Source organism: Ahaetulla prasina, chromosome 7, assembly GCF_028640845.1.
Source record: "Ahaetulla prasina isolate Xishuangbanna chromosome 7, ASM2864084v1, whole genome shotgun sequence".
Classification (NCBI taxonomy): Eukaryota; Metazoa; Chordata; class Lepidosauria; order Squamata; family Colubridae; genus Ahaetulla; species Ahaetulla prasina.
Window position 1 is genome coordinate 67,769,726 of NC_080545.1, and position 20,867 is coordinate 67,790,592.

Sequence of the window (20,867 nt, forward strand, 5' to 3'; positions counted from 1 at the left end):
TTGAATACTGTTCTAGAAACTTCCCACGACTACCACCTTGCGGATGCCAAATTACACAGCCACCGGAATAAGGTTCGGTTTAAAGAATGGGCGATTCGCTATCCCCTGCAGAGCAAAACACAAAATGCATTTCGAGCCAGAGGGAAAGCGCATCCACTTAGTAGAGCCGTGGGATTTCGTGAATAAGGTGTCGTTGATGCAAGCGTTTTTTGCATGTAGGGCGCTCCTGCGCACCTTCCCCAAAAATATGGACAACTCGGTGCAATCAGCAATGCTCTCAGGTAAATAAATATGTGCACAAAACCTGCAGCCGTTTCGCCCTTTTTGTGACCATTGTGATGCCCTCGCTCCACGGCTGATCTCTGTACTGCGCCAACACCGACCATCAGTGGGTAAAAAACACCAGCCGTGAAAAAGGAGGCGGCCTTTTTTCGCCCATTTACCCCTCGCAGATTGAGGGAAGCTGTTTCCAATTGCTACTTCACTCCTGTTTCCCGTTCCCTGAAGGAAATCATCATCATCATAAATAAATAAAAACCTGGCGTCTCCCACCCACCCCCCGCACGCCAAGTCCAAGGCCGGCCTTTTGTGTTAGGCCTGCGGTGCGAATCGGGACTTATCTCACGCTCGCGCAGGTTCCTTGGGGGTGGAGCACGCCGCTCGAGCAGGTCTAAAGCAGGAGCGGTTTCCGTGCGCCCCGGCTCCTCTGACAAACTAGCGCTGGCCAGAAGGGGAGGGCGGGGGCTCGCTCGCTCGCTCGCTCGCTCTTCTCTCTCTCGCGCGCGCTTGGGAAAATGTTACGCAGGTTCTAAAATGGAACGTTAGCGGCGGCGTGATTGAGCTCTGGAGTTGTGGGGTGGGGGGAGCCCGGAGTAAGTAAGAGCTAGAACAAACAGCGATAGCCGGCGCGCAGTTGGATACTTCCCTCAATCTGCGAGCAGCCGCTGCCTCCGCCACCACCTCCTCCTTCTTCCTCCCTGTATGGAGCTTTCCGCTATTGGGGAGCAGGTGTTTGCTGTGGAGAGCATCAGGAAGAAGCGCGTAAGAAAGGTGGGTGCCGCTTCCCCTGCGCCGACTTCGCATTTTATTCTGCAGGGCTACAAACGGCGTTTTAGGGAGGAAGAATCTGGAAGGCGGGATTTCTTCCATTGCTAAGCCTCCTCTTGGGACCTTTAATTACAAACCGTTATTCTAGCGGTAGCTGCTGTTGCTCTGCTCCCAACGCAAAAAAAAAATACACCACAAAAAAACAACACCGCGCGGTACAGCGAGAGCGAAGTGGAGTACATCATCCTCTGGCCCCCCAGTTTGTACACACGCCGTAGTGCGAGTAGGGGGGCGTGGCGGAACTTCTCGTTTTCCCGCCGGCAGGGGGCGCCAGGGAAGCCCAAGAGAGGGCCGACTCGCAAGAGTGCAGAGAAATGATGGTTGTTGCACGTTTGTCACGTGGTGATATCCCCGTTGGAATGTGCACAAGGCTTGTTGCAGCGTTCCCCAGTGCGGTGCTAGGTCTGGTTTACTCATGGGCAAAATACCTTGAGTTGAATAGACCTCACCTCCAGACAAGTAACTAATGTATCTTGGGTTACAGATTTAGGATTGCTGCAGAGTGGGAGTGTTAGAGTAGGATAGACGTTTCTGCTAGAGGAAGAATAAATATGTTAAAATGGGTGGACGTCATATTTTTAAAAAACTCTGCCTCTCGGATTGGATCGTTTTCTTGTTTCCCACGTTTTTGCTCTATAGTCATAAAAGTATCCTGATGAACAGAGAAATTGGAATTGTATGTCTTGAAGAAGGTTAGCTATTTTCAGCAGCTTTAATGAAATTTGAGATTGTTGTAAGATGACCTGAATATGATTATTTGGGGTTTTGTTTCCTTTTTAATCAAGTTATTTAGGCCATAAATATTCATCATTGCCTGCATGATTTAGCTGCCTTTCAGAGGTAATTTGTGCTGATCAGTGAGTTTCTTTGATGTGAAAAATGTTAGATTATTGTATGAGTTGAGGATTGCAAGACGATATCATCCTTTTTTAAAAAAAACAATGGATTTTTTAATAATATGAAGCATAATATCAGTAATTTTAGAGAGAATTCACTCAACAGTTTATCAAGTGCTTCCTAATAAACTGGAAAATAGTATATCAGCTCAACGCTTTTATTGCCTCATACTTGTTTGCTTAAAAAAATCTATGCTGATGGCCTTCCATTGTGGTGGGAGATGAAACCATCACTTCCCTCCTTACTTCTCATCAACTAAACACAAGCAATCATATATGCCTTTTTCTCCATGATTTCTTGTGTTCAGTTGATGGAAGTAAGGAGTAGGCTGGCATTCTGTACTGTGAACCAATGAGTGCGTTTATAGATGGGGAGGAGGCTGAGAATCTTGTGCAGCAATTCCAGCAATTATCTGCACTACCTTAGATAATCTGAGAAACATTCCTGTAGCCCAGTGTTCAGACTATTGCATAAGACCCCTAATTAATTATACTGTAATCTGCTATAAGCAGAGCTCCTGTGTGATATACCAGAAGCCCTTGCAGGCAAAGGGATGAAAGTAGCAAGGTGCTCAAATCAGTCATCCTATCTAGCAGGCAGGATTTTTTTTTCTTCCCAATTTCTAAACATTCCTTCTTAATCATGTATAGATGACTTGGTTTCTTGCCCTTGTGGTGCTTTGCAGTTTATGTGCCCTGGGAAGCCTTTGGTTATGCCTCCAGGGCAAGCCCAGGAATTGCAGCTCAGTGTGGAGAGGTTTAATTATAAATGCAGAGAAATGGGCAAATTGAAGGATGCTGTTTGTTAGAGTATTTTATAGATCTAACTGTTTTTGTGGGGCTTGATGGCACTGTTGATTTTACTTCCTTTCCTTTCTCTTTTTCTATAGGGTAAGGTGGAATATCTGGTGAAATGGAAAGGATGGCCCCCCAAGTAAGTTTGGATTATATTTGAAAGGATTTGTAACCATGATCTGTCTTGTGTTTTATTTTTTTTCCCCTGTTGGCCTCAGCCTCAAGAAAAGGATCTACTTAGGTTTCCGTAGTTGATTCTTTTGAACTGAGTTCAACTGATATGTTTTTTTTAAAAAAAATACCTTTTCTTGTGGTATTGTGGAAAATGGTTCAAGAGTAGATGTACACCGTCCCAAATGAAACATATATATTAAAAATAAAAGGTTATAATTGGAATAATTATTTAAAAAAGAGTTATTGTTTTTGGAGATAATATGGGGGCCAAATGGAATGAGTAAGGAGCAGATTGTGATTTTTCAATAAATAAAAATTTGCTTGCCACCCGTCCATTATTTGAGGTGGTTGTAATAAGTGGACATTGGCAGAGAGTGATGAAAAGAGAAGCAGATCCACTTACTGTGTGTGATATGGAGAATAGCAGAGGTCTCTTTTGTACAGTTTAGAAAAGTTTCTATTTAACTGATCGAGAACTGCTGTAGAAATGAGCTGGGTTCTCTGTGTTGTTTACCAGAAGCTTGTATGTATATGTATCCTTGACAAGATGGTAAATTGATCAGTGCCCAATTTTATTTTAGCCTTAGATATCTGGCAACATAATGCCTTTGTCTGCCTAATTCAAATAGAGTAGAATCAGCCACATTATTTCTTCCTAGAATGTAAAGTATATAACATCCATTCAGATAACATTGTATTGCTTAAGCATCTACAAGATAGTTGCTTGGTGTTTCTAGCAGTGTTGTGCTTTCCAAAAGTTAATTACATTTCAACAGGCAGAGTAGTAATCTGTTATGCAATGATATAGTGTGAAGCAATAAAATCATGTATGTAAAAAAAAGTATTCTTGTTAATCCAAACCATAGGGACATCTTCATTATTCTACCAAAACAAATTATATTGTAAATATAATTTACATATTTCAATGGAAGTTAAAATGGGCCAAATGCCAGTGTTGGCACAATTGATTTTAGATTCTAGATGGCACAGCATTATTGATGAAGCATGTGCTAGTAATTTTGAAGTAAACGGGACCTTCTGTGTTTAGAAACTTTGCTTCAAGGCCCTGGATTTTGATTCCCTAATCTTACTCTCACATCACCACCAAACACAGCCATAGACAAATCGTCTGCCAGGATATTACTGGCTTCCTGCTAATCCTGGAGTTCAGATTCTGAATGGGCATCAGTTTTTGAACAGAAAGGAAGATATCCAAACTATACTCTCTCTTATCAGTACTAATAGTGTTTCTTAGTGTAATCATGAAGGTATTAAATAGGTTTCTCATCACATGTGTTGAGATTATGTCTCTCTGGATTTTTAGCCTCCCTTTAAATATCAGACTGAACTTTGGTTTAATTTTGTGCATTATAGAGACTACTTTGAAGAGAAGTTCACTCTATTATTTCTTAATTCACAATATTCTTCCACTACATCAGAAATATTTCTGAATTTTACAGTTTCAGGAAGCAGCAAAAACCCACCTCACAGTATCATTTGCTGCATTCCCTTTTCATTCCTATTCACTTTAATAAAATAAAACCCAAATAAATTAGGGTCTTTTAGTTATTCTGCTGAGGGGGAAAAACCCTGAAAGACTATTAGAACTGCCAGAATCAATTGGAAATTAGCCTTAAAACTAACCATTGATTTTTGTTAGAAACTTTCTTGCAGATCACAGTTTGTTTTCCCTTTGATTGCACATTAAAAATGCATTGTTCTGGGCTCTATTCTAGTTTAATTGTATGAAGGAATTAATTTCTAATGGCACCTATAAATGGCTATGTATTTCATTCTGTGAGATAGGAGGCAAATGGCTGCAGATCAAGAATTTTTGGCTGGGTTGTTTTTGTTTTGTTTTTTGGTGACTCTTTCCTCTCCTTCCCCCCTCCCCCTCAAAAAAAATATAATTTGTGTGCCTCTCTGAAAGTTGCCTTCATGCCCCACCCATCAGAGCGAGGAGCCAAGAATTTGGTTATAGCTCTGAGTCAGCTGCAAGCTTGTTTACAACTTGAGTTAGAAGAAGGGAGGGGGAAGGAGAGAAGTGATCATATGACTTGTATTTTCCAGAATGCGTGGTCTGCAGTTCTGCTGCAGTCTGGTCCTTTCTGTTTGTGTGGTGGTGGTGTATGCGTTTTGTCTTGTGTGGCGAAGTGCACTGTGTTCCTATATGCAGTGTTTTCTTACCGCAGTCAAGAAACTGAACTGCAGAGGAACGGGCAACACCCATAGGATATTTATTAAAAATTCTGATCTAACATTCCCCCCACCCCCACCCAGTGCTACCTCCCTTTTCCTCCCAGGAATTTTTAGCTTGCTCTTTATTCGCCTGATTAAAAGTGCTGCCAAAATCTCCCCCACCAGAAAGGAAGGAAACAAAATTACCATTTGTTCAAATCGCATTTTGGGGTTTAATCGCTTTTCATTGTGGACATTGGCACAAAAGAGAGATGGGGAGAGGGGAAGGGATTTTAAAAGGCTGGATTAAAAAGGGGAACAGAATATAGATGAATGAAAATGAAGCTGAAGATGTTAACTATTTTTAAACCTTGTCTTTTTTCTATGAGCAGAATCTGAAAGGTATCTTTTAAAGTAAATGTATTGACTTATATCATATCTCTTTCCCTCAGCCTCAAGGCAGGTAAAACAGTTTTCTTGCTGCATTTGTCATCTAGTCAGACATGTGCAAAACTTGTTATTTTTCTATTTCATATCATAGGCAATGAGCTGTAATATTTTATTTCATAACATGATTTTCCACCATCCAGTTTAGGAAAACATTCACAAATAAAAGAAAGAACCTGCTTAATATTCTCCAAGATTGGGATTTGAATTGACATCAGATGATAGACAATCTAAAGCCTTGAAATTTATTTCCTAAATCCAGGAGCTCCTTGCCATTGGCCAGGATAGCTAGGATTAATGGGAATTGGAGATCCAAGTAGCTGAAAAGCAAAGGATTATATTCCCTGGAGATTACCTTTCCAATGTTATGAGAGGACTCCGTATCTTCAGTAGCCTTGAGATTGACACCCATAGGAGCTGGAGCTCCTGATGGACTTACCTTTGCTGGTAGGACAAAAACTACCAGAGGCAAACCTAAGAAAAAATCCCCAAGGGATGTTCTGCAAGTGCTAGGAAACAATATGACAAAAACAACCACTTAGGAGAGAAAAAGCCCAAAAATCAAATATGGGAAAAGGCAACAGCAAAATAGTTCTGCATTGGTGCCAAGAAAACAATGTGACATTGGTTGAAATAATTAAGTATGGGTCTCATCACCTTTCCATTTCAGTCAAAAATACTCTAACTATTAAGAAAAAATGTTAAACACTTAAAACCACATTTGGAAGAGATGATGAAACCAGTGCTGAAAGAATCATTATTTTCAAAGACATAGAGTTGTAATGCAGAACGTGAGATGCATGAACCAGGGAAAAGGGAAATTGTTAAAACTGAAATGAAGCTTACTAAACAGTATGTTTCGGATCTAAATGAATTCAGGTGGTCCTGATAACACGGTATAATTTTAGGGCATGTAGCAAAGATTCTAAAATAGATATTTTAGATATCTATCTAAATAGATAAATAAATAAATAAATAGATCCATATATGCTGGAACAAAGCCCAATTAGAAAAATTACATCTATTACAATTAGTGGCTGTACAATAAATACCACTGTTCCATAAAATATGTGAGTATTATAGATGCAATGGTAGAAATCTGGAATCACAGGAAGAATTGGATTGGGTAAATAAATACTGTAAAATATAAATCAATATGTTTCAAAAGAGATTAGCAGTGCTAATACCAAAGCAATATAAACATAGGCTTTATAATGGGGCGTCAGTAAATAACACAACATCAGAATTAAATAAACTATATAATAAGAAACAGAAGAGGGAGAAGTGCGGTTCAGGCAGCCAAGACACTTCCAGATACAGATTATGGAAATCAGGAATAATTGGTATCAAATATACAGGACAAGCCTAGAAAAAGAGCACAACTATGCCAACAATATTGGATGATATAGAGCAGGGGTCTCCAACCTTGGTCCCTTTAAGACTTGTGGACTTCAACTCAAGCTTTGCTGGCTGAGGGACTCTGGGAGTTGAAGTCCACAAGTCTTAAAGGGACCAAGGTTGGAGACCCCTGATATAGAGCTAGACTGTAAGATGAGTATGAGAGCTAGATTAGTTTAGTTTAGTTTAGTTTAGTTTACTTTATTGTTATTGCACCTCGTACAACGAAATTAAATGCCATCTTCAGCGTACATCATACATAAGAAAACTATAAAAAATAAAATAAAAACACACCTCTTTCACATTCTATACAATTGAATTGAAAACTCTTGATATTGCATTAATATTATACTATACAGTAGAATTCAATATAATCACTGCTCTGGGATAGCTGTTTTTCAGCCTGTATATCCTTAGTGCCGTGGTTAAGATACTATGCTAAGAACTGGGAGACAGTTCTAATCCTGCCAGCCCAAAGCCAGCTGGGTGATCTTGAGCCAGTCATTTTCTCTCAGCTCTAGGAAGGAGGCAACGGCAAACTACTTCTGAAAAACTTTGCTAAGAAAACTGCAGGACTTATCCAGTTTCCAAGAATCTGACATGATTGAGTAGAAGAAGAAAAATGAACAGGATTCAGTGTATTTATCTAAAAGAAAATCTGAGAAAAAGATGCTGAAAAACAATTCTATAGCTCTTGTTACACTGTGGATATTATAAAGGCTAACTGATATGACGGAAACTTTCAGTGAACAAGAAGCTATTGTAAAAACTGGATTTGAAAAAGACTACTTCAGGATAGGAAAGGGAATGTAACAAAGATGCATGTTGTCTCTATAGGCATTGAAAGAGAGAATGGACGGAATCAAAATATTAGGCCAAAACAGTAACAATTTGAGTTATGCAGATAACACCACTTCGTTAGCTGAAAACTAATATACACTTGGAAGAGCTTACTATGAAAGTAAAAATTTAAAAAAATATGAAATCTGGGTTAAATATTAAGAGCACAGTAAATCCTGAGTTTAATGAGCCATTTCGGTGGAAAAGGCATTATGTTAAATCTAAATGTCATTAAATCTGAATTTACATCACTGGCATTAATTTATGTTTGGATTAAATTGTATAAATAATGTCACTTGAGTAATTAAGTTATTATGCAAATGACACACATCATGGACACAAATCACATAATTTATATTAGTCACCCAGATTATTTCAGATACAGTAGTTTTTGTCCATTATTTCATAGAGGTATTTGGAGGAAAAATTAGTCTGTCTTTCTAAAGCAAAACAAGAACTTACTATAATATCAACAAGCATTGTTAGTGAACTTACAGTTGATATGACAAAATGATAGTGATAAATGATGGTTTTTTCTTAGGCTTAATAACGAATAAAGATGAAAAAAATGTACAGCAAAAAACTTTGATAAGACTATGAATAATGGGAATGCTTTTTATGACAAAAAAGATCAAAATAATAAAACTTTATATTGGTAATGTATGGCTTTGTAGGCTGGACACTGAATAGTGAGAGAAAGAAAACAGATGTCTTTGAATTACGGACCAGGATACTGTTATAATAACAAGAAGAACCAGTCAATTTTGGGTGAGTTGAAGACTGAGATTATGTTCAGTAGGGAGAAATTTTCATACTCTTCAAATGTGACATCTGTAGATGGTCCAGAATAATGTTGGGCCACTCACTCACTCTCAGTCCAACTCGCCTCAAGTTGTTGTTGTGGAGAAAATAGGAGAGGGAAAGAACCTTAGATATTTTCACCACCTTGAATTATTTATACAAATAAAGGCAGGGTAAAATAAATAAAAAAAATAGAAGAGAAAGACAACAGATAAAATGAGTAGACAGAATTAAAGACATTATAGAATTGTTCTTTCATTAGAAACACCAACAGGTATTAAATTAAGCTTAATACAAAAGAAGCCAGAAAGTTATTTAAAAACCAAAATTGAATAGAGCGCACATTTTCCCCCCTTAAATCAACCTTTGCTTACCCCTTAACTTCCTCATTTCAGTAATTTGGTGGTTGAAGGAGTCATTTTAGATTGTTATTAAACTCATGAATATGGGAATCCTTGTTTAAAATCCTCAAGAAGATTCTTATCATTTCACTATCTTATCCTCTGTAAAAAAATATATATTTATTAATTAAATTTATATGCAACCCATCTTGCTGCCTAAAGTGACTTTGGGCAGTTTACAATAATGATACTTGGTGGTAACTTATGCATATTGCTGAGAAAGTGGAATATGTTCTTTTGCAATGCTAATATCTGAATCCATCCATGGACATAATTATATAGGCATTGTACAAATAAATTCAATTTCTTTCTTCTAAATCAATTTTCAATTTTTTTATTGGTAGAATATATCAGTTGTATTTCTTACCAGGTTTATGATTGCAGATGAAATGTCAAACACATTCAGTAAATTGATTATAGACTGTATCAGTCTATATCTTAATCCTAGAGTTAAAAACATGCTTTCTAAAATTATCAAGAGAAAAAGAGTTAGAGATTGATTTATTAGAGCCATGGTAGCACAGTAAGAGCCAGAATGGCACAGTAATTAGAATGCAGTATTGCAGACTAATTCTACTGACTACCAGCAGTTCAATTCTCACCGGCTCAGTGTTGACTCAGCCTTCCATCCTTCCAAGGTCGGTAAAATGACTTTGTTAACTACTTAGAGAGAGAGGGCTGTAAAGACTGTGAAGCAGTATATAAGTCTAAGTGCTATTGCTATTGCTATACTCTGAGCCAAAGTGACATTGTAGTTCCAACCACACAAAGATTTATCTACACTCCACTGGAGATTGCTAGAGAATATAATATAATTACCAACAGGGTATATGTTGCATTTTTAAGGATTACAATCAGATGACACATAAGATGTGTACACATACAGTTTACCATTCCCATGGCTATAGACATGGAGATCTGTAAACATCAGTTTTCATCTAATATGCAGTAGAATTGCTTGTCTCCTGTTTTCCTCCCACATGTGCTCTGTAGTGTTTTTCCGAGCAAATATGGCAGGCTGGGAAGAAATTTGTGTTCCTTAGCACAATCTAATATAATCTTCCAGCTTCAGAGGCCAATGAAATGCAATAAGTATAAGAATACTTATTTACATAATGGTTTGGAATAGTAATATAGAAATGCTATCTTCCTAGCATTGCCTTTCCTTCTGTAAGCAGAGAAGAAACCAGTACCTTATTCATGTCCAGATGAGTAGAGCCAAATATCTTGGTTCTAAGGTGTTGATTTTTAGAAGAACCATGTTTTACCCAATGGAATAACTTTCTTTAGATAGAATGTAAAGTACATTTTATGGCAAACTAAAGGGGTATCTTAGCAATTAATTTTTATTCCTAGTACTGTTTCTTGACAATTTGGACATTCTGGGTTAGGAGAAGTTGCATAAATTAAATAGTAATTTTTAACATCACCTTTGTTTGGTCCAAGTATGGAATGAATTAAGACCTTTAAATATAGGAAATGCTTCTGATTTAAGCAGGTTTCTATTTATTTATTTATTTATTTATTTATTTATTTATTTATTTATTTATTTTTTATTTTTTATTTTTTATTTTTTATTTTTTATTTTATTTTATTTTATTTTATTTATTTGTTCGTACTTTTATACCGCCCTATCTCCCTAGGGACTCAGGGCGGTTTACAGCCAAATAAAACATATATATATACAGAATAAAACATTAATTTAAAAAACTTATTAAATAGGCCAAATATTTAAAATAGAAATATAAATAATAAAACCCCATTAAAACCAGATTTAAAATTTAAAAATTCTAGTCCAGTCCTGCGCAAATAAATAGATGTGTCTTAAGCTTGCGGCGGAAGGTTCGAAGGTCAGGAAGTTGGCGAAGTCCTGGGGGAAGCTCGTTCCAGAGAGTGGGAGCCCCCACAGAAAAGGCCCTTCCCCTGGGTGTCGCCAGTCGGTACTGCCTGGCCGACGGCACCCTGAGGAGTCCCTCTCTGTGAGAGCGCACGGGTCGGTGAGAGGCAATCGGTGGCAGCAGACGGTCCCGTAAGTAGCCCGGCCCTATGCCATGGAGCGCTTTGAAGATAATTACCAAAACCTTGAAGCGCACCCGGAAGGCCACAGGCAGCCAGTGCAGTCTGCGCAGGAGAGGTGTTACGTGGGAGCCACGAGGGGCTCCCTCTATCACCCCCGCAGCCGCATTCTGAACTACCTGGAGTCTCCGGGTGCTCCTCAAGGGGAGCCCCATGTAGAGAGCATTGCAGTAATCCAGACGAGATGTCACGAGAGCATGAGTGACCGTGCATAGGGTTATTGAAGTACACATGTGTCTATGCATTTTCAGAAGCCTAAGGTGCTCAGTTCTATATCTGAAATTAAATGCTCTGTGGTTATTCAACAGCTGGACTGCAGCTTTCCTCTAAGAAAGGGACTGATGAACTAAGAACCAGCAGGCCTGATAAGATATCACATTGAGCAAGTACCTCCCAGTTTTAAGGCTCGTATGAAGAGAATGATCTCCCTCTCCCTCCGTATATATCTATGTACCCACACAGAGAGACACAGATTTTACTCTGTATACAACTTCATTTCATTTGCAGTGAAGTAGCTAATCTATCTAGATCATGTCTATGAACTTCTGCGATGAGCAAGTTCATGAATATGGGGTCAAGTACCTGAAGAATTGAAATTTATTGCTTTATGTGAATTTACATTGCCAGCTCCACAAGGATTACTAGTAGTTTACAGAAAGCTGAAACATAAAATCCATTAAGAATAAATTATAAAAGATTGTTTTGGTGAGGGTGCTATTCAGGTCTTTGAAATTAAACTGTTCATAATATTAAGGCATGCCTTGAAAAAACACCATCCTCTCCTTTGATCTCATATGTGAGACACCCTCAGGTTCCCTATTAAGGTTAAAAAAGCTGGACAAGTTCAGCAAGTGTAAGCTTTGTGGACTTCAACTCCATATGGCTGGGGAGTTCTAAGAGTTGAAATCCACATAGCTTAAACTTGCTGAGGTTGAGAAACATCAAAATAGACATTATTTTTCTCTGAAGTAGGAATTCCTATAAAAATGTACGTGTTAAGTCTTCAAATGCTTAATAGGTTAAAACTAACACTTTGAATGACTTCAGAAGCCAAAAGCCTATGCATTGCCTATAGAACCAGTGTTATGTGACACTATCAAACTCCAAAAGTTAGATTACACTTCCCACAAATCTAGTGGATTATGTTGGAATCCAGAAAATCTGAAATGTTGTAAATTTCTCACTCTGACACTAAATAGGGTCTGAGATCAAAAATAATCTGGATGACTGCTACAGAAATTTAATGTAAACAAGGTGAAATTGCAGATCACTGGCAACATGGCTGCTCATGTTTGTCCATAATACTTGGCATTATGATTTGAGGATGGCCTGATTATGTATATGTAAAAATTGAAGTGCTGTGCATATTGCCTTGAGGAAAGGAGAAAATTTAAAGGAAACAAATAACTTCAGTTTGATCTGGTGACAACAATGGCTTGGAAAGACTTTTACCAGTTTTGATTAATTTTTCTGGATTTTTTGCTAGTATACTTGAGATTGTGTTTGAAGAATGTTTGTAATATCAAGTAGCCAAAAAAATAGTTGAAAGATAATCTGTGAGACTTTTTGAGTCATGAACTGCACTTAATATTTTGAGAGAAAGTCATCCAAAATGGATGTGCCATGTCACATGCATGGGTGGGACTGGTTTTCCTTTATTATTTATTTCCTCCCACTTGAGGGTGGTAAAGATTTATTCCTTTGCTTTTCAAATTGTATAAAGCCCATTTTAAGGATTATACTGTCGGTTTTAACTTTTTCTACACCATATATTTTCAATGCTCGTATCACTTAATTTTGGAAAGCAGTCAGACGCTATAAGATTTACCCTGAGGCTTAATGACTTACAGGTTCACAATCTGCCTCGCCCTTAATTTAGAGAATAACTTCAGTTTTTGTATCATCAGCATATGTACATTTATAGATGGTTTTCATCTATTCTATTTATTCAGAGTGAATTTGGCTGTTTTAAAGCTTCTAAGTCATGTGAATCAGGAAGATATTCTTCTTTTACATTATTTGACAATCAGAATTATTTTCAAGGTCCTCTGTGGCCACATACTTTCTTTTTTAGGGGCATCATGTTTATGGACCATTCTGCAAAGCACTTCCATTTTATTAAATCACCCCATCTCCATTGCTTTATATTTAAGATAAAGATGGGGGAGGGCTTTAAAATATTCATGGTGCTATTTGTTCTAATTTAGTAGAGAAAAATTATTTTGGTGGTAAGATAATTTGGTGGAAATATGCACTTAATTGGAGAAGTTGATGTACTACAAGTAATCCTCAGGTTATGAAGGCAATTAGGAACAGGAATTCTGTTGCAAAGCTTCACATGACCTCGTTGCTTAGCGATGGCAATTCCAGCAGACCCAGTTGCCATTGTTAAATGGAAATTTCATGTGATTGAAACTTCTGACTTCCTGCCAGCTTCCCCATTGACTTCACTTGTGAAATGCTGACTGGGAAAGTTGGAAATTACGATATGTAACCATATCTTAATGCAATTTTGTAATCGTGATCTTGGGTGTAAGTTGCTCGGATTGCGATTACATTCCTGCAGAGATTCTGCAACAGCTGGAACTCCAAGGACCTGTCATAAGTTAGTGCCATTTGATCACTCTATAAATGATCATAACCTGAGGACTACCTGTAGTCTTACTATAATTAGTCTTTGATTTACAACAGTTCATTTAGTGACTGTTTGAAATTACAACAGCACTGAAAAAAATGACTAAATGACCATTTTTCACACTTACAATCATTGCAGTATCCTCACGGTCTCATGATCAAAATTCAGATGATTGACAACTGACTCATATTTCTGATGGTTGCAGTGTCCTGGGGTCATGTAATCTCCTTTTGCAACCTTCTGACAAGCAAAGTCAATAGCGAAGGCAGATTCACTTAATAGCTATGATTCTAACAACAACTGCTGTGATTCACTTAACAACTGTGGCAAGAAAGGTCATAAAGAGAGACAAAATTCACTTAACAAATATTTTGTTTAGCATCATAAACTTTGGGCTCAATTATGGTTATAAATTGTGGACTACCTGTAATCTGTATTCTTTTCAAAGTGGCTTTATTATGTTCAGTGTTTTAACTGTCCCTCTCTGAATCTATAGGGAATCAAAAAGTATGCTACACTCCCCAGAGCATTATGTTCAGAATTTTACACTTTATATAATTAAAAATAGCAATGAGTTTATATTTCATACTGGTTAATGAAGGCAAGAAAAACTGTTTATAAAAGATAAACTTCTTCCTGCTTATATCACTGTAAAGAAAGGTTGTCTGGATGGAAACACTGTTTTTTCCTGATTACTTTATGTAGGAGAACCTAATCGACCTTGACTTCTCTTGAAAAAGTTAACTTCGGCCTGCTTAAAAATCCCAAGGCTTTGGCCTAGATTGAGTGCGCTGAAAAAAAAATAATCCATGTAATCAATCCATATCCATCTAGATACCAGAGATTAATTTCAATCAAAGGTAATTCTTACCTACAAGTGAATTAAGTTATTTAATGCAGTCCATGAATGGGAAGATTATTTTATTTTTTTGTTTCAAGAGATCAGTCTTGCTTGATCCATTCCATGTTGTAAAAGAAAAACATTTTAGAAGTATACAGTAAAGCTTTAAGTACTTACTTATTTCAGAACGCCATGTAATGAATAAGGAGATACTAGAATGTAGATCATTTGAACAAAAGCCCCAAATTTACCCAAAATGTTTTGCTTGATTTCTCTAACTTTTCTCTTAGGTACAGCACATGGGAACCTGAGGAACACATTCTTGACCCTCGTCTGGTGATGGCTTATGAAGAAAAGTAAGAACATTTCTTTTTCTCATTTTGGAAAAATTAAACCAAAACCTCTGGCTTTTCTGGGAAAGGGGTTTCAGCATGGCTATACCAGTGTTTCCCAATTTTAGGCAACTTTTAAGATGTCTGGACTTCAACTCTCAGAATTTCCCAGCCAACATATAGACTAAAACCGTTTCTCTCAGTTCATCTAGGCAAGGTAAGGTCACACCCTTAGCTAAAATATGAACTTCCTGGTGTGGCTTAGAACAAAGGGTTTCCCAACGTGTTTTGGAAATGAAAAGCTTCCAAAAAATTAGCTGTCATTAAGGAATATAAATATAATAAAAGCAAATCATACATTCATACATCATTTTGCCTAGATTATTAATTTCTTTCTTGCGAGAATGTCAATTTGCTATGTTTTGGCCGTGTGGGCTGGGAATTCTGGAATCCGTAGTACAACACATCTGAAGGGCACTGGATTGAAGAAGGCTAATGTACTAGTGTTGAAAGCACTTTTAGATTTATTTAAATTGTTGACAAGGGAGGATCACTTGAGTATAATGATAAATTGTATTAAATCTGGAGAAAATTAGGCGCTATAATTACCAACCCAATTCACATGAACTCCATCTTAATTTGATCTACACTCAAATCAGCATTTCCTTGGAAGTATGTGACAGTAATGTGAAGGAATATCTGTGTACAAAATGCTTTGTGAATGTGTGCTGTTTTAACAAACAAAACTGCTAGGCATTTTCTGCCTCTTTTAGGGAAGAAAGAGAGCGTGCCTCAGGTTACAGAAAGAGAGGTCCCAAACCTAAGCGCCTGTTGCTGCAGGTAATATTTCAGATTTATTAAATGTTGATGCCTATTCCTAAATCCCAGTATTGATGCTGTAGTTCAGCCTCTCCCGGTTTTGAACTCCCAGACACCATGGGCTGGAGAGAAAGCGCTGCTAGTCTTATTGCAGCAAAAGCAATAGAATCCTCTGGGATCTGATGTAATAGATTGTGGGTCCCGAAAGCATATACATTAGGACATCACAAGATTCTTCTTGGCAGATATTATTAGATTCTTAACTTCTTTCAATTTCAACTAACATATTCAGGGAAGATAGGAGCTGTGGTCCAGCAATTTCTAAGGATAGCTAACCTTCCTTTTTCTCTCTCGCCATATATTTTAACCATATACACTGTGAAAGGAAATTGAATTTTCGGAATTATACCTTAACTAAAAAAAATACTGTGCCCATAGCGCAGAGCAATTTTATATGTTCCATTGGTGACAGTCATTGTCCAATGGAAGCTTTTGCTGTTGTGCAGATAAGCCTTAATGCTTTTACTCATGAAATAAGCTCATGTAGAGCTCATGAAATGTACACACTGAATTATAGACCATTTGGTGAGGAGAATTTGGGGAGCTGGAAGCCCAGGCCCCTGGAAGAACCTAGAATTTTTGCAAGTTGTGGCTTGTGTGAACCAAGCTGCATCACAGACATCTTTAGCTGAGCGTTCTTTTCTTCATTTTCAGAGACTGTATAGCATGGACCTGAGGAGTGCCCACAAAGGGAAAGAGAAACTCTGCTTTTCTCTGTCCCGGAGGTTTGGGGGAGGAGGAAACAACTTGGCAGGGGCCAAGGGAGGGCAGACAGAACTGTCTGAGAAGAGTGGGGGAGCGGTCCTGCCCTTTCCTCTTCGGAAACAGAGCAAGAACCAGAAATACCTACGCCTTTCACGGAAGAAGTTCACCCGCATGTCAAGCCTGGAGAATCGGAATCGTCGTCGAGAGTTCTTCTTGAAGGAGCCTGTGGTCCTTGAGGACAGGCAGCCACCCAATGACTGGGATGATGCAACGCAACCTGCTAGCAAGGAAGGTAAGCCTGGAACTATCCCCAGCTTTGCCATACCAATTTCACCTTGCTTGGTGCCTTGTAATTTTTCTCCTAAACTGAGACATTCTGGTTATATAAATGGGGACGGAATCTTTAATTTGCCATTCATACCTCTCAGGCAGCTTGAGCTAAAAGAGTCATTCCAAACCAGATTCAGTCAGCAATTGTTTAAAGTTACGACAGAACTGAAGAAATGGTAGCTATGACTGGTCCTCAAGAGTTCTGACTGTTGCAGTAACGCCACCCCTAGAAAGTCAATAGGGAAGCTGGCAGGGTTGCAAGTTGCTGGGGTACGTCTTCCCCGCCTGTTGTGTCTTGCCCGCTCTCACAGCAGCCGGGGCCTTCTTATCTGCTCCCGAACACGGAGGAATGTATGCCTCCCGGCCCCAGTCCTGGCTCCATGCCCAGACAAGCTGAAGAGGAGGGGGCACCTCCCGGTCCCAGCCCTGGCTCCATGCCCAAGCAGGCTGCAGAGGAGGGAGCATCCCCCGGCCCCAGCCCTGGCTCCATGCCCAGGCAAATGGAGCAGCTAGACCCCTCCCCCTCCTCCACAGCATGTGAGCCTGAGGAAAGTTTATTTCCAACAGCTGCTGATTGGAGTGACCCTCGCATCAGAAGACTGGATAGGCGGAGGCAACAGAAGGAAGGGAGGGGCAGGCCTTAATGAGTGCTGAGTCATGGAGCCACACCCCATGGCTTATATAAAGGATCTGCTTTCTGGCAGTCTCTGAGTCAGGCAAAGTCGAACTTATCTTGCTGAAGTCACTTTCTGGTCTCCTGCCTGCTCTGAGACTTCGCTAGGACTTTGGGCAGAGCTGCAGAGGCAAGCCTGATTCGGATTTCCCTGACCCGGCCGTCAGCGGAGGAGTGGGACACGACACCGCCTGTGCATTCTTCCTCAGCCCCTCTGTTGTGCTGCCACTCACGCACCCTCGCAGCCCCATGCACCCTCTCCAATCCTCACCACACTTCTTGGGCACCCACGCCATTCCATTCTTATGAACCCCTTGCTCCCTCTCGCACCTGGCAGTAACCTCTTACTTACCTGCTGGCTTGGGATTTGCTGGCTTCCCCACTGACTTTGTGTTTCAAAAAAGTTTTATTTTGACATTCTTATGCAATAACATATCCAATAACATATTTAATGTACCATCATATACAATTAATCGGGTCTGCCCGGTCACCACCCCCTTCCTTTTCCTTTTACTCTCCTTCTCTACCTTCTTCTACTTTCCATAACCATCCTCCCCCTCTCTTATCTACATCCTCTCCTCTTTCCTCCCTACTCCTTTCTTCTCCCTCTTCCCCTCTTCCTTCCTTTCCTCCTCCTCCTCTTCTCTTTCCTCCTTCTCTCTTCTACTCCTTCTTTCCCTTCATTCTAAAGTAGTAGCCAGGCAGGTCCGATCTTACATTAATTATACATCTTCAATCATCTTTGTACATTAACTATCAATCCATTTTCTGCCCCTCCCCTCCCTTCCCTTCCTCCCCACCCCCAGGACTTCCGAGAACCGAGTACAGGGTATAAAACTAACAACAAAATTAAAATCTAGCACAAATCATAAGCCATAGTCATTCCTTAAAACCTCCACTCCCCTTCCAAAGACAAAGAAGATACTTTTCTTCCACTCCATTATATATCAGACCATTCCACTCCTAGAGTTCTCAGAAGTTTCCGATTGAGTTAGTGTTTATTCTTGAATAAAGTACATAGTTTTAATATCCAACCTTCATCAATCAATATCAAAACAACGTTCCATCTTCCAATATTCACCAAGGGTTCTTCTAAAATGTCTTTCTTCCTTAGCAGTCTCTCAAACATAGTTCATATTTCCAGCTTAGTTTCTTTAATTTTTCTGTCCAACCTTCAGGGTAAGCAATTGTCCATCTTTTCACATCTTTAACATTTATATATACAACAAATAATATTACAAATATCCAAAGTATCAATTGTAGTAATTAAAATCTTCACTTTACCTTACTTATATCAAATAACATTGTTAAAATTACACCTATAACTTATCCAAAATATATCTATTATAACAATTACATTCTAATTAACATTACATCCATCTCTTAAATATAATATTTAATCCAAATTCCTAAATTTTACTATCTATCCTCCAAAATTAAACAATATTCCATCTTCCTATTCCTTTATACCTTTAATATATCATATAGTACCCCTAAAATTACACATTTATATCCACAATAAATCATTTACAAAATTAACCATAATCATATGTAATAAAGTTAAACATTCTCCCCTTCTTCTATCTTACACATTTTCGACCATCTATTCACCATTCAACTTAACATCTGTTAACAAAGAATTCCCAATCTTTAATACATTAGTATAAAAATCTCGTGCTTTACAAATTGTGTTGAGAAAATACTTTCTTCCTTTATAATTCAGTGTTAAACCAGCTGGAACCTCCCATCTAAAATATATCTGATGTTTCTTAAGCTCATCCACCAGAAAGGCAAATTCTTTTCTCTTTCTTAACATTTTAGGAGGAATTTCCTTCATCATTATTATATCTTGTCCTAATATTTGAAATTTATTTTTATAAAATGCTTGCAAAATTCCATACCTAATCCTCTTATTTGTAAAATAAATAACCACATCTCTCGGTAAACACTTCTGCCTTGCCCACCAGGAATTAACACGATAAATTTTTCAATATTAACTTCAAAATCTTCTGGTTCCATTCCTCTATCTGGGCAAAGGCCTGAATAAAAATCTCTTTCAAATTTTCCTCTTTAGATTCTCTTAAGCCCTTACCCTTATAGCATATTCCATTAATTTATATTGTAATATAACCCTTTCTTCTTCTGCCTTATCAGCCTTAACCTGAATATCATCTATTTTATTTTCTAAATTCAAATTAATTTGAACTTCATCTATTTTCCTTTGCAAATCTAAATTAATTTTGTTAAGTTCATTCAATCTTTCTTCTGTCTGTGTACTAGATAACAATAATGGAGTAATTGATTCCTTTAATTTTTTCATCTCCTTACTCTGCTCTTCCACCAAATCTTTAAAATCCAGTATTTCTTTCTCCATTTCATTAAATTTTTGATCTATTTCTGAAAGATGAGCCTCCATAAGCTCCTGTAAAAAATTCCTTAGACTTTCTTTAATATCCTCTCTCAATTTCCGTACCTGAAGTGAAGATATTTCCAATATTTAGAAGTGGTTAAATCTCTTTGCTTAAAAGCCATTTTAAACTAAGTAATATCAAGAAGAAGAAGAAGAAAAAAGGGGGAATAAAAGAAAAAAACCAATAAATTTTTCTTCTTAAACACTGTAAGAAAAGATAAAAAAAAAAGAATAGATTTTTAAAAAAGAATTCCATTTAGAAAAAAATCTTGTTATTTTCTTCTTAGAGGTTCCACGCCAGCAATTGTAATCAGCATTTCCTTAGCTTTCACTTTCAAAACACAAACGCCATCTTTCTTCATCTCCACTCTTCAAATAACTTCTCTGTCAGGAAGTTAAAATCATCTTACAAACGAATGCCAGCCCTCCTGCTTTCGATTCTTTCCGTGTTGACAATTTATCAGTAATCCTCTTCAGTCACGGAGATGGACGCTGCGTTTTGCTCTGCTTTTGCAGAGGCGTTCTGGATTCTGGAGCTTTTTTTGAACTATAGAAGGAGCGTTCCCATCAAACCACCAGAAATCATTCTGGGGCTTTTCTTGGGGGCTCTACTTCAGTTCAAATGCTCATCTCCCCCTCCTTGCCCGAGGGCAGAGATTTACGAGCTGTTGACAGCAGATTAACGCTGTCTAAACAGCTCTCACAGAATCACAAAGAACGGGCGGACTGAGATTGTCCGCCATTTAGCGCAGCGGCGCCACCCGGAAGCCGCTTCCCCACTGACTTTGGTTGTGAGAAGCCAGCAGGGTTCAGTTAACAATGGTAACCAGGTTTGCAGGGATTATTGTCACTAAGTGATGCAGTTGTACTTTACAACTGCTTCACTTTGTGACAGAAAGTCTGGTCCCATTTGCCATTGTATGTCAAGGACTGTCTGTATTGTTGAGCC

At 38.4% G+C, this 20,867-nt stretch overlaps 1 protein-coding gene across 1 annotated transcript in view; it reads left to right on the top strand.

Moving 5' to 3' along the window:
• The first annotated feature begins 795 nt into the window (after window positions 1-795).
• The window catches only part of CBX7 (chromobox 7), a 28,294-nt gene continuing 8,222 nt past the window's right edge, over window positions 796-20,867 (top strand). The window contains exons 1-5 of the mRNA XM_058191011.1: window positions 796-1,050; window positions 2,894-2,937; window positions 14,880-14,945; window positions 15,695-15,761; window positions 16,455-16,797. Of these exons, the coding sequence (XP_058046994.1) occupies window positions 982-1,050; window positions 2,894-2,937; window positions 14,880-14,945; window positions 15,695-15,761; window positions 16,455-16,797 (589 nt within the window). The 5' untranslated portion in view covers window positions 796-981. The remainder of the gene's footprint in view (window positions 1,051-2,893; window positions 2,938-14,879; window positions 14,946-15,694; window positions 15,762-16,454; window positions 16,798-20,867) is intronic.